This window comes from Epinephelus moara, chromosome 13, assembly GCF_006386435.1.
Source record: "Epinephelus moara isolate mb chromosome 13, YSFRI_EMoa_1.0, whole genome shotgun sequence".
Taxonomy (NCBI): Eukaryota; Metazoa; Chordata; class Actinopteri; order Perciformes; family Serranidae; genus Epinephelus; species Epinephelus moara.
The window spans coordinates 32,856,088-32,870,405 of NC_065518.1; the positions used below are offsets into that span (position 1 = coordinate 32,856,088).

Sequence of the window (14,318 nt, forward strand, 5' to 3'; positions counted from 1 at the left end):
ACGGTGTGTGGCGAGTGTTACTCTGTGTACATGGAAGTGCCGCCGGCTTATTAGTTGTAATAACGCATTATCCGCTGGGAGGCGACAGAAGTTACGCACTATAGCTTTAAGACAAACAAATTTGACTTATCAATACAAACATCAAAACAAATGTTAAGAGCTCTTTCCCATTTCATAACAGCATGAACAATAGCAGAATGCAGTTTAGCCAACATTCATTTTATTTTCACCTTTGGTTCTCAAACTAATTTCAGTAATGCACCCCCTTTGAAATATGTTTCCTGCCAAGTACCCCTGACCAGCGCAAAATAGTTTTGGTAGAAATACACAGTGAATAAACACCAGTGTGTCTGCATTTGTTGCAACAGTTTACGATTTATGGCAGCCAACAACTGCATTGAAAACAGGAATACTGCATGTAAAATGTCGTGAATTGAACTTATATTTACATTTTTTATTCAACTTATTATAGTGTAATTATTTAAAGAATTACGCATGACTGATATTTTTTTAGTTAATATTTACCGTAAAACCTCAGTTAAAAGCCTAGTCCCAATTAAACACCCAATCCCTTATACTAGCCCAGTGTGGCTACACATTTTGACAAATAAGTATCTGTCATAATTAGACACTTGGTCTCGTTGCCAAGCAGTTAATTTTTTTTATGGCTACCTTTGGACCATAAGGATCCTCAGATCAAAAGAATCAAATGGGTTTTTAAAAAAAATAAATATTCATCCAAGCTTTGAGTATTGTTTTAACAGGATAAAGTGGTGTTTTGTTGGTATGCCAGGTGCCTTAACATTCTCTCTCTTTCTGCTGCACTATTGTTGGAGCTAGATCAAATGAATGACTCATAATAGTAGTAATATTCATGCTGGTTTAACTAAACAATTTAATTATATTTCCCATCTTTGCTGAGCAACAGTTTTATGTTAAAGGAATTAAAGGCCTGCCCCATATAGACACTTGTCCCAAATATAGGCCTGCTGATTTCAGTGATTTAAGCAAATAGCTAATAGCCTGGGCTATTAATTGAGGTTTTACAGTAAACAAAATCCCCCCTGCAGTACAAGGCTACCATACAAGGTGCCATCTACTAATCAGTGACCATCAACACACTCACACCGATGGAGCAGCCATCAGTGGCAATTTGCGGTTCGGTACCTTGCCCAATGATATTCATGCTGATACGAGGAGCCAGGGATTGAACCCCCAATCGATGGACGATCTGCTCTGCCTCTGAGCCACAACCGGCCCCTTCAGACCCTAGACCCTCCCTGCCTGGTAAACTCCTGTCTTTCCCAGTTTGTAATGCAGGTTTTTTGTTATAAATTTGTAGTTTCCAAGCCCAAGCTGAGAAATGACATCATCAGGGTTGTTTACTGAGGCTCTCTCCAGAGCCAGCTCCCTATGCAGAATAACTGAGCTTGATGTCTCAAATCAGAGAATGCTCCTTTAAATTATTAGTGCCATTCTCTGATTCCCAACTGCACAAATGCTAATTCTGCACATATTATCTGCCACACACAGAATTCATCTGTTCTGCTTCAAAGGAGGATTAAGGTCACAAACTTTTTTTATTTAAGTTTGGAGATAAATCCTAGGATTCTGAGAAAAATCTCTGAGGAAAGGTAAAAATTCTGAAAGAGCAGCTTTCTAAAAATTCAATTCAAAGTCAGTTTGGTTTAGTTTCAGCATTCTGACTTTAAGCATAAGAAATATGACTTCTGTCTCAGGCCTTTTCTTAATTTTCCGAAGAATAGACACTAATGGCTCATTTTTTCCTGGCCTAAATCTATACCTAGCAATGATATCAAGATTTTAAAAGAGAAGTGAAGCCACAGATATCAGTCCACATGAGGCTAAATGTGATATGGGTGCAGAAAGAAAGGCACAGTGTGAGCAGAATTAGGGCAGCGGGGCCTATTTGCCACTGACTGGGCCACAAATTCCTTAGCGTGCATCAGCACTTCAGCCTGCCTCCAGTGGCCTACGAGGCGTGTAGGTGTTCCCGCATCCGTTCCCACCGTCACAATGAACCCGACACCACAGTACGATCAAACCGAATAAAATCACAAAGCAGATCACTGAGGAAATGTACTCAGCATCAGGGAGCAGGGTACAGAAAACCAAGGCGACCGACAGATCGGTGAGCCCCAGCCCCTTTTCCTAACGTTACATAGCATCCTCCCATCATCCATCCATCCGTGGACGCTTCACCGTATCACACAGAAGAAAATGTGCTGGTGTTGAGTGTGTGGAAGCATGCTCTTACCCGTCGCCCACCACCACACATTTGATCGCTTGCATTTGTACAGGAGCTGGAGGCTTTCAGGGAGCCGGCGCTGTAGGTTTTATAGATCCGACAGTCTGCACTGAGGTCTCGGATGAGAGCAGCGGGCCAGTCCGCTCGGCGATGGAGCCGCAGTGAAAGGGGTCGGTGACGAGCAGTGCCGAGCAACTCCGGAAAGTACCGAGTAATTTTAAAGAGACAGAGCACGGAAGAGAGGAATCCAAGCAGAGGAAGAGAGATTCACGTCCTCTACTTCCGCCTTTGCTTCTGTATCTTAGCACCGCTTAGCACACTACCACTAGCCCATTACTACTACTACTAGCCTACTACTACAACTAGTAGTAGTAGTAGTAGTAGTAGCCTACTAATACTATTGGCTACTATCACCACACACTGAATGCACTCAATGTCTGTTGTCTGTTGCCAGTGTCTCGGCGATGTTATAGAATATAAGTCATGCTGCTAATGATGAAAATTACTGTAATGCCTGGCTGAAATACATTGCTATTAGAAGGCCAATTTGCCAGGAAAGGAGAAAGAAATAGTAAAATAGTAGCCTCCAGAATGGGCTAGGAGTAAAACAGTTATGGTAAGGAACTGTTCTTCACTTATCAGAGGGGTTGGCTGGGGAGTGACTTTGTTTTTGTTTTTCTCCATTTTTTGGTTTGTTTTTTGGTTGTTGTTTTTTACCCTCCCCAAAGATATAAATATTTTTCCTTGAGCCTCCCTGAGTGTATAGCAGAAGTGTTGGAGTTGAAAAAATCCTCAGTTTTTCACTCTTGTCGTGCATGCTGGTTAGTTCGTGCAAACAGTTTATTTTTGGCCAAATTTTAATGAGAATTTACATAAAGTGATTGTGATAAAATATCACTATGTCAAGCTCAGATGGTTTTTTTTTCTTACCATTTGTCGCACATGATGTGTCCAAGGAAATTTAGAAATTCAATGATAATTCTGTTTTTACAGTTTTTGGCTATAATAAATGGTGTAATTTTGGTAATTTTCAAAGAACACAGGCATGTTTTAAGATTGGCGGTAAAATAAAAACAAAATACATCAGTTTCCCTTAAGCTGACATAAAAAACATAGGTCCCTCCCCAGTGCTTAAAAAAAAATTGACATACCTCCCCCCTTTTGCACCACCCCCTAACCACTCATAAGTAACGAACAGTCCCTTAATATCATTAAATGTTTGAAAGTTGTATATTTATTGTTAATCAATAAACGCTGCATGTACGTGCTACACAGTGACGACCTGTGATCTGAAAATACGACCACCTATCTAACCACTATCAATCTATGAAAGTAAAATGTTCACATCTGGAACGCGTGTGGTCATTGCAACCATCAGTATTTAAAAACTAGCGCTTACAAGTAACATTCAAATGACATTCATTTTGATCTTTTATCATCATCTGTATTATGTTGTCATTTTAAGACCAGTACACCTGTTTAATAATGCCATGCCCCCATTAGGAACATGTCTGATAGAATGATGCTGAAGGTTCCTCCATACTGACTTTCACAGGGTTCAAATATGTGTGAACTATCTTGACACTTAGGATCTTTGGCTGTATTTTCAAGACCCAGTGACCTCATACATCCCCACCCCATCAACACACAATGCTGAATACTGTAATGATATCGCTTAAATAGAATAATAGACAAATTCATATCAACTGCTAAATCATCCACACATTACGAAAAATTGTGGGACATTTATTTCATAAATGACTTTTTAATTGATACAAAAAGCACAATCAAGAACAGAGCAAACTGGTAAAAACACCTGAAAATATAAAATGATAAATATCCATGACATATCTGAAACAGTATCAAGATATAAAACAGCAATTTCTATATAAAAGACTGCATCCAGAGCTTAATTTGGACTAAATTTGTAAAAACAGCAGAGATTATTTGGTGAGTCAGTTTTCTGCTCTCTGTGTCTGAGCTGGAGAGGGGCAGCCATCTGGTTTGACAGATACAAATATTAAGGCATATTTGAACAAAAATCTCATTTTGCATATAAACACCAATGATGCTAGAATGGGCTGGACAGCAAAACAGATACAAGTGATGACAGTTTAATTAGCGCACAGGACATCTCAATTAGAGTGGGGGGCTAAAGACATGAGAGTGGAGATTCTTCTGCAGGGATCCAAGGTTGTGTGATGCATTAAGACAGGGCTGTGGTCACAGCAAATTAAATGTCCTTTCAACAGCAGTTCAGTCTCATACCAAGTCAAATATTTTTTAAATGTTTTTTAAATGGTAATTTCAGTATTTTTTTTAGCTTGGACTCTATTTTCCCATGTTTTTGTGTCCAAGTCACTAATGGGAACAAGTTTTGAAAGTGGTCCAGTATCAAGTGAAAGTGCTGCAGCTGTTAATAATAAAAACAGGCAGCCATAGAATCCCTTGGGGAGTTTTGCACTCCATCAATTTATGTCCACTAAAAGTGTTTGTTTTTGCCACTGACAGGCTCAGATTATTATTTTTAGTGTCTGACAACATTATGGATAGGATCCCTTCAGAGAAAGACTTTTTGTGAAAGAGAAAGATCCTTTTTGTTTAACCAGAAATAGCCCAGAGGTCGCCATTGCCAAACCCACCAGACTCCATTTGAATAAGCAGTAATCTAACGTGTATAGAGCCAGCATATTGTCACTTCTAACTGAGTAAATTCAGGGTTTATTTTACCAAACCAGAGCTGGTGATTGTTGGAACAGTGGAAGGATGAACCAAAATGGCTTTATTTGGCCTCTGTTGATTTTAGATGAAGTGAGTTTAAGGGGCTATACACATGCCGTGTCTTTAACCACCTGGAATACGTGAGGTCGGGTGCTATGTGCAACTCATGTTCCTTTCTGTGCCAGCTTTCAAGGGCATGGAGACAGGTTGCATCTGAAGCTGCTAAGCAACCATAACAAGCACCGTATCATAGCCTATATACATGAAATCCTAAGTTCAGGCACTGTTTTTAAAGTGTGCAGGCCTAAAATATTGTCCGTGGGACAGACATAAAGCTCTGGGTATTCCTACACTAAAATGATCAATTTCCTTTCCATATTTACCACAGACTGATATTTATGGAAGTAGGGAAAGATATCTGTTGGCTGTGAGTGGTTGTTCCTCGTTACATGACATGCACGCTGCTGCGTTCCAAAAGTTGAACCCTGGTTATCTCAAAGTGGGCCATCACACCCTGAAAAAAAGGCACTCGGGAACGCGTGCACGTTGCTCTGGCATCCCTCTGGCTTTTGAGTGCGCCTGCCACACGTCTACACTGAAAACAATGGATATGAGGGCGCAAAAATATGTGGGGCCCCTTACAATAACAAAATTACTGTTTATTGAAATAGAGTCTGGTGGAACTGGCGATAGAGATTTCAGGACTATTTGATATACAAATATGATCTTACTCTTTATAAAAAGGTCTGTCTCTGTAGGCATCCTTTCCATAATGTTGTCAGACACTCAAAATAACCATCTGAGCATGTCAGTGAAAAAAACAAGCGCTTTTAGTGGACATAAATTGACTGTGCCAAATGCCCTGAGTGGTTACATTACAGCCTGTGTCACTGCTGCTGGCTGCAGAGCTCACAGTCAACACTGGTCGAATTTTAGAAATTGTGGTCTCCATCAGTCACTTAGACACAAAAACATGGGAAAATAGAGTCCAGGTTAAAAAATATTTAAGTCACCCTTTAAGATAAGACAGGCCATTATGAAAATACAATAGCACTTCTTACACTTGGAGACATTTTGAGGCGCTGAGCAAGAAGAGCTTAGTTCCCTGATTGTGTTTTTACCCTTAGAGTACTGTGTTGCTACTTCATCTAAGACAGAAGAAATAATATACATCTCAAAATAATACCAACTTTGGACCATCACTCTATGAACGAGTAACTTAAAACTGACACTTGACATTTTGAATAGATAAACATATTTTTTCAATACCTGGTAATAATCTCATCTAGCTGGCAAACATTTGGTTAAAAACAAACAAAACAAATAATAGGTAGATATCCAGCACAGTGGTAGCAACCCCAGAGGCTTTGGTGTTCATTACTTTACTAGAAGTGGGTGTAAAAATGTGAATTGTGCCTTGTGGGTGGAGATAGACGAAAGAGTCGTTCATCTCAAGAGCATTCATGTGTTGAATTTATCTAAAGATTAAAAAAAGCATAAAAATATATCTTGCATGTAATATTTGTCATCTGGGGACCATGGATATCCAGCAAATGTCACAGATGTTTTTTTTAAGTCTTTTTAAGCCCTTCATTTGTTAAATGGATCTGCACATTGTGTTAGGTAGGATTACAGCTCACAGTCATACTGGCCAGCACAGATGATCTCCCCTTACACTCCTGATTTGCTGTCTTTTCCAAATGTTTCAAGTCCAGACAATCATGATTCTTTTTTTATTCCTCAGACTGTCCTAACCTGTTAAGAAACTAGGGCTCAGATGTTACAGCTGAGGGGTGGAGGTCTCTGGGTCATTTTTTGGGGCTACTGTAGTGTCCCAGAGGTGAGCCCTGAACGTAGGTGAGGATGGCGCTCTGCAGGTAGCTGGCTCTGTTGGCTTCGTCTTCCCTCATCCTCTGGATCTCCGCCTCCTTCAGCCGCAGCTTCTCCAGCATGGAAGACATCTCACTCTCTTTGTCGAGGAGCACCTCCCTGTGGTTACTGCTAAGTACTGCAGGACAGCAGGCCACAGAGGGAGACAGGTATGAAAGACAGCGCTACAGAAAATATTTCATATTTCAAACATGATGCATTTTGACTTGGTTACAAGTGAAAACATTATATTCTGAACAAATCAGTAAAGTTGTAAAGTACTGTAAAAGTAGTTGTAAGTAGTAAACTTGTACAGTTCAAATACTGGTTGACCTGGGTAATACTTCTTTGTTTCAAGTGAGTTATTCTTACACATGTAAAAACTAGTTGGTCTATTTCTTGCATTAGGGCACATCATGCTACTGGTATCACTATGTTTCTTAAATAAAATACATTTGAAATGTAATAAATGACACAAACAAAAACATACAGGAAACTATGTGACTTGTTGAAATGTTCTTGCTTTTGCAATAGGAAAGTAAATAGGCAGGTAAAGTGATAAGAAAATAGTGAAAAAGAAGGGTGCACCTTTAATCTCTCTCTCCAGAGCACTGATCTTCTCTTTGAGTCCTCCCTGTGCTGTTCTCTCTGCCTGTAAATGTCCGATCTGCTCCTGCAGCTCCACCCTAACCCTGCTTACTTCAGCCACCTTCTCCTGGTCCTTAGCCGACAGCTCCTGCAACAACACAAGATCTATTCAACACCCAAATTATCTTGATGACAACAAACAGACATCCTTCATATATTACTTCTGGAGGCTCAACAGACGGACAAGGCCACTGTACAACAGCTATGAGTATCTGTTTGGGTTTATCCTGCACACATGCATTGAGTAAGAGATGGTGTACACTTCAGACAGTTAGAGGTCTATCATAAGAGTTGCAAGATAGAAGGACTAACTTTGGGTGTCCAGCATCTGTCAGCAAATAATACATAAAAGATTAAAAAAAAAAAGTAACTAGAGACCATCCTGCAATGGGATCACTCCAGCTGTGATACAGCAACCTGCAACTTAAAATAAATGTCCACCAGAGAGTTTCCCTAGACCTTATTGTGAGCAGTTTCATGCAGTGATGCAGTTGGCAGGTGTAGTTTGGTAGGAAGAATATAGTTCCAACATGAAACTGCTCACAACAAGGTCTGTGGATCATCTTGAGTAACCAGGTCATGATTTCTGGAAAGAGACATTGCTGTTAAGTTTTTCAAATCTGTTTATTTGGCACTTTGAGCAACACAAGCCGAGTGCCACCTAGTTCCATTATACTGGGGAGAGTGCAGACATATCTACAGCCAATATCTCCAGCACTCTGCAACTCACACCAAAACAATCTAGACTGATAAACAGCACTACAGGTTAATTCTGGGGTGAAGTGTCCCTAAACTAAAGTGAGTGTCTTAATGCTGTGAGAGGAAACCCACACAGACACATGCAAACTGCACACATACAGAGCCCAGCTGGCTCGATTGGCTTCCAGCCACATATAATCCAATGTTTTCACAATCCTGCATTGATGTCAGAATAAATCTGGTAAGAATCACATGTCTGACAATGTGACTAAGTGCTCACAACAGATTTTTTTTATAGTGATTTACACATCATTTATATGATAAAGCACTATTTATTTCATAAAGTGTGTCTATGGTGTGAACACAGCCATCACATATAGAATATAACAATGCCTACACATAGTGAACCTAAACTGTTGTAGGTGTAGGAGGCAGCTGATGAGTCCTGACCTGCTGGAGTTCCTCCGTCCTACGCCTCATTCCGTTGATCTCGATGCTCTGCTGGCTGTTCTTGGCCTGCAGCTCAGAGATGGTTTGTTTCTGCTGGGAGCAATGGAACTGGACCTCCTGTAGGCAGGTACGCACAGAGCGAAGCTTCTCCTCCAAGGATGACACGTGCTCCTGCTGCTCACAGGAAATAAAGGTGGATGTAAGGAAGATGGAGAAACAGAAAATATTTCACCGGGATAATCCACCCAATATCAATACTGGTCTCCGGGGACTCCCAGAGAGTCATTAAAACAATGACCTATGAGGGAGGGCAGGAAAAGCACGTTGTTAGGCAATGTCTGAAATACCTACAATTTAATTTAAATTGTCAGATTCCTTCAGTGTTCATTGGTCAGGAGGTTTTTAACAGGAGCTGAATTACCCACAGAGGTCTCCTCCTTTCCAAAGGGACGAGGTGACCGGTTAAACAGGTTAAACCAGTCAAAACTCAGAATAAGGCAGTTTCACATTAAATACCAGTGTTTCTCTGACACTATTCAGCATGGCAGAGGCTGGAGTCGAGCTGCCACTAACATCTGCTCAGCTTGTTTCTGTGATAACTTAAGATCCAGAGGTCAGATGACTAAAATCCTTCATCTGGAAAAAATAGAAAATGATTAAGCTCTAAAAGGTGTATCATAAAAGTGTGGCTTAAACTGGATAAGGCCCCAATCACACTTCACGCAAAAATGATCAAATTCCTTTCCAAACAAAAAATATTTTTTTGTTGCTAGGCAACTACCCCATCAACTCCTTACCCTAACTTTCCTGTGTAATCAATCTACCGTTTATTTATTCATTTTTATTTATTTCATAGTAATTAATATCAAGTTCCCAAAATGGACAGGCAGAGGGTAATTGCTGTAGCTCTAGTTGAGGGTGAGAGGCCGTCAGCAAATAGTTTGTTGGGCACAGAGAAACAGAGATCTGTGTGGGTACATCAGTTTCCTCCAATGCTTACCAACTGTTAACTTGTTGTTGTGACCACCACATACAGCCCGCCTCTCAAGTCATCCGATTGAGCAGTTCAGAGTGCTCCAACAAAAACGCCAGGCGCCTAGAGCGCAGAAACACGAGGCTCATAGCAATGCAAAAACAGTGAGCAAAAAGCTTCATTCCTATTAAAAAATTTTACAAAAAGCTGCCTCCAGCTGCTAAAACATTTTCTGTGTGATCGGGACCTACAAAGTCAATTCATGTCAGCTCTTGGCAGAAAACCACAACCCTGACGCGTGTGCAAAGAGGCTATGATGTCACTGATAGGTAACAGTGACTGAACGACACAGACCGCGTCCTTGATTAAAATGACAGATTTCAGAGTTTGAACATTGTTGACCGGTTTGGGATAATGTAAGTACACAACTCAACAAAATATATAATATTGGTGAGACTGTTTTTAGACATTTTTATGCAGAACATTTAAATATGATATCTTCAAGCTCTGAGGCTAACAAATCTTTTATAAAACCTTTAGTCTCTTCTCATTCTTTTTTATTAGCAAAGAGCGATGAAAAACATAGGTAGCTGATTTTTCATTGTAAGCAGACCGCTGCAGGTAACGATTACTAAAATTGGCCAATTACATCAGCTGAAGCTAATTTATGCTAATTTAGTAATAGAAAAACTGAAACATATGTCTGATTGATGTGCTTGTATTCACACAAAAATTGTTTGTATGTGAAAAGACACATCACCGTATGACCGCCAGTGCAGTGTCTTTGTAGCTCAACAAGGTGGTGCCTCTTCTCCAGGAAGATGATCAGCTGACCTCACGTCAGTTGAAGAATCTTACAGTTAAACTTTGAATACTATCAGATCAACATTTGAATCTCTTCAGCTTCATAGTTTTGAATCAGGAGTTTCAGTATTTGAAGACAGTGGTTGGTTACATTTAATCAACATTTCACATATATCATAGATAACCAAAATAGGTATCTTTGGGTCAAACTAAAATGTTGAAAGGTCAGGGATTTGAAAGGATTTGAGCTTGGTAAAATGCAATGGAGCCCTGTCCCTACTTGTACCACTATTGATTGTACCTTATTTGCAGGCCCATTCAGAATCTGTGCCCGCAGAACTCAAATTTTCCACAGATTTTAGGAATATAGATGCTCAAACTCAGAATGTTGTCACTGTCTCCTCCAGCTCCTTGTGCATGTGTGTGACAACTGCATGTTGTATTCAGTTAGCCTTAAAATCAGTTAATGGTGTAGTGAAAAGAAATGTCAAAAATAAGTTTTACTGTTAACAGATTGTTAATAGATTAATTAATTTTGTCTCTGCTCCATACTGAACCTTCCTTCATTTAAATGGCCATGTGTGCCACATTTTGTTGGTTGACTTTTCCAACAATTTTTTTTTTCTTTTTTGAAGTATTCATGATTTAAAAAAATTCTGATTTAATGTTTCTCCTAATATCTACTACGTAGTTCTTTTAGCCTTTTTAAGGTGATTTTAGGTTTTAATGTATCGTGTGAGGTTATTTTTGTTCAAAAACAACTGTTATCATAAACAAATATTGTCTATCAAATTACAAGTTAAAAAAAAAAAAAAAAAAAACATGCCACAGAATTCTGCAGATTTCCATGTTGGATCACCTCTAAAACAACTGAAAAATCAGCAGATTCCCTTTGGGCCTGGTTATTTGTATGTTGCTTTGGACAAAATGTATGATAAATGTGAAGATAACTGTAGTAACATCTTAATAACTGATCATAATGTGTTGATTTTAAACCCACCTCCTCCTGACGCACTTGAGCTCGCACTCTTCCCATCTCCTCCTCTGCCTGGGCCCTCTCTGTCACACACGCTGCTTTGGCTTTACTCAGCTCCTACAGCAGATGGACATTATAATAGGACATTAGAGAAGAGCATAGGTAGACTGGAAATTTCTGCAGTGCTTCTCACACTGTGCTGAAGGCGTCTCTAAAGATTCAAACCTACATGGGGGATTTATTTCACTGAATTTCTCTCTGTAGAAATGACCCACAAATTCAGGGCTACTGTGTTGGTTCACAGCACAGTGTGAACATGTTCATTTTACCTTGTCCACCAACTGTACCTCTTCACCTACAGTGCAGACAGTTATATCATTCAACTCTCCAGCACTAAGGTCTTCCCATGTTCTACATTCACCCTCAGCTTGACCCGAGAAGTGGGAAATTCCCTGCCTGGGAAGAGAAGCTGCCTTGTAGATTTGAATAACTGAACTGCCTGGAAAATACAGTTATGGAAAGTAATAACTTCCCCCCTTCAATAAATACAGCCTCCATTCTGTCTTTGACAATAAACCTCAGCTGCCTTTAGTGAATTTATGTAAAGGTGGAATTTACGCAGTGTGTGGGTTTCCTGATTTTCCTGGAATTGGTTTACAGTTTAGTGTCTGATTTCATCCACTGATAGCACCACCGCAACACGAGACAGATGTGCCATAAACTATCAGGACGCATCATTATAAATCCCACAGTGATGGTATTTGCATTCTTTTATTCACTGTGATGGAGAGTGGTGATTGTGGTCAGCAGGTTTGTCTTTGTTAGATGAGTGTTAACTGAAAAGTAGCAGATTACAATCTTTCGTCTACTCCCTGAACATTGCTTTCACTATCAACAGTCTCCAATGGCATCCGAAACATGTAAGAAAAAGCACCAGTCACAGTTCTTGGTGTCTCCATGTGGTATCTCTGTAGCTCCTGTAGTCCTGACATGTAGTTACATTTTTGAGGAAACACATCTGTTACAGCAGCTACTGTAGCCATGTGCATTGCCTCTGCTGCTACACTATAAAATCCTCATCATCCTCCTCTGCAATCCAACTCACATCACCATCTGCGCGCTTGACTACCATGGGTTCTTGAGTCTTCAACCGTTCTGCCCCTCAACTTTGGAACTTTCTCCCTCATGACACCCGCAGTATTGACTCCCTTTTCACTTTAAAATCCAATCTGAAAACACATCTTTTCAAACTGGCATATTCTGTCTGAAGTAATGGTGACACACATATTGCAACTTGCACTGATGATGACTTTATGATGATGATTTTATACCTGATTATTATAATTATGATTTTTGTCTAGTTATTTTATTAATTTATTATACATTACTGAATAGTCTGACTTTATGATATATGGATATATTGCTGCTTTTTTAAAACTATGTATTGTAAGGTGTCCTTGAGTGCTTTGAAAGGCACATATAAATAAAATGCATCAATATTATTATTATTATTATTATTATCAAAAAATAACTTTTTTCTGAAACTGTCATGATATCCACGCAGAAGTACATATGACAGATAAAAAATCAGGCCCCTCCTCTTCCTCTCAGTGCTTTTAATGGCATTTGCAAGAATCCACTACATGTGGACAAAAAGAGATTGACAAGCTTAGAGACTCCTCTGCTCTGACTAGTTGTTTCCTTCAGCCACGGTAGATTCTAGCAAATGCTTTTAGAAAGACTACAAAAAGGAGGGACATGATTTTTTATACAGATTATCTGTCTTTTATACTACTCTGGATATAGTGATAGTTTCAGCAAATTTGACAAAAAGTCTTGTTTTTTAAAAAAAATAGTTTTATTGAGCCAAAGATGGAATTACATATGTCATGCTTCAGCATCAGTGCTCGTTTCATTTTACAAAAAAGAGTTTTTAAAAGATGAGTTCACAGATGCAGGAAAACTTAGTCTTGGTACAAGACTACCTTAACCGCTTCTATTACCCTATCCCTTACCCTTGTCTCACTCATTAACTTGTACTTAAAATGGGATACTGTAGAAGATTTGGTAACAACTCAGGAACTGTACTTTGTGCAAGGTGTGATATGAGAATTTGCCAGATTGTGATATACTTTGAGAGTCTGCCCTTTAAGATGTGTCTTATACTTTCCAAATGTAGTGTACTGGTCAGATCACATAGCCACATATTGTAGGTTGGAACTAGTGTTCCTTTATTTTTTTTGCTGTAATGATACATTAGGGGTGGAATTTTTGTTGGGCAGTACAGAGTTGTCTCAATGCTTCAGATACACCCAGAATGGTTAAAACAGGTTCTGGTTCTAGTGAGATGCTGTTACAGACATCGGACCAAAAAGATGCAACCTTAGGGCACAGGACAAAGCTATGAGAAAGGGTTGCTTCAGAGGAATGGCATTTATAGCAAATACGGGGACATGTTTGTATATACGGGGACATGCAAAATTTTGGGCACCCCTGGTCAAAATTTCATTTACTGTGAGTAGTTAAGTAAGTAGAAGATGAACTGATCTCCAAAAGGCATGAAGTTAAAGATAAAACATGCTTTTCAATATTTTAAGCAAGGTAACTGTACTATTTTTGTTTTGTACAATTTTAGAGTGAAAAAAAAGGAAAGGAGCACCATTCCTATTTACTCTATATATGTTTCCTTTAGGTAACATCATTAGAAATCACTCTATAAATTTCCATTGTTATGCGGATGATACACAGTTGTATTTATCGATGAAGCCAGAAGAAAGTAATCAATTAACTAAACTCCATAACTGCCTTAAAGACATAAAAACTTGGATGAGCACCAATTTCCTGATGTTAAATTCAGACAAAACTGAAGTTATTGTTCTTGGCCCCAAACAACTCAGAGACTCTTTATC

General features: G+C 39.3%; 2 protein-coding genes across 2 annotated transcripts in view; both read right to left on the reverse strand.

The window, feature by feature from the left end:
* rac3b (Rac family small GTPase 3b) overlaps positions 1-2,455 on the reverse strand; it is a 23,069-nt gene extending 20,614 nt beyond the window's left edge. The window contains exon 1 of the mRNA XM_050059180.1: positions 2,279-2,455. Coding sequence (XP_049915137.1) covers positions 2,279-2,313 — 35 coding nt within the window. The 5' untranslated portion in view covers positions 2,314-2,455. The remainder of the gene's footprint in view (positions 1-2,278) is intronic.
* A 1,439-nt stretch (positions 2,456-3,894) lies between these two features.
* lrrc45 (leucine rich repeat containing 45) overlaps positions 3,895-14,318 on the reverse strand; it is a 30,468-nt gene continuing 20,044 nt past the window's right edge. The window contains exons 15-18 of the mRNA XM_050060583.1: positions 11,434-11,526; positions 8,657-8,830; positions 7,448-7,595; positions 3,895-6,998 (exon numbers count right to left, since the gene is read on the reverse strand). Of these exons, the coding sequence (XP_049916540.1) occupies positions 6,799-6,998; positions 7,448-7,595; positions 8,657-8,830; positions 11,434-11,526 (615 nt within the window). The 3' untranslated portion in view covers positions 3,895-6,798. The remainder of the gene's footprint in view (positions 6,999-7,447; positions 7,596-8,656; positions 8,831-11,433; positions 11,527-14,318) is intronic.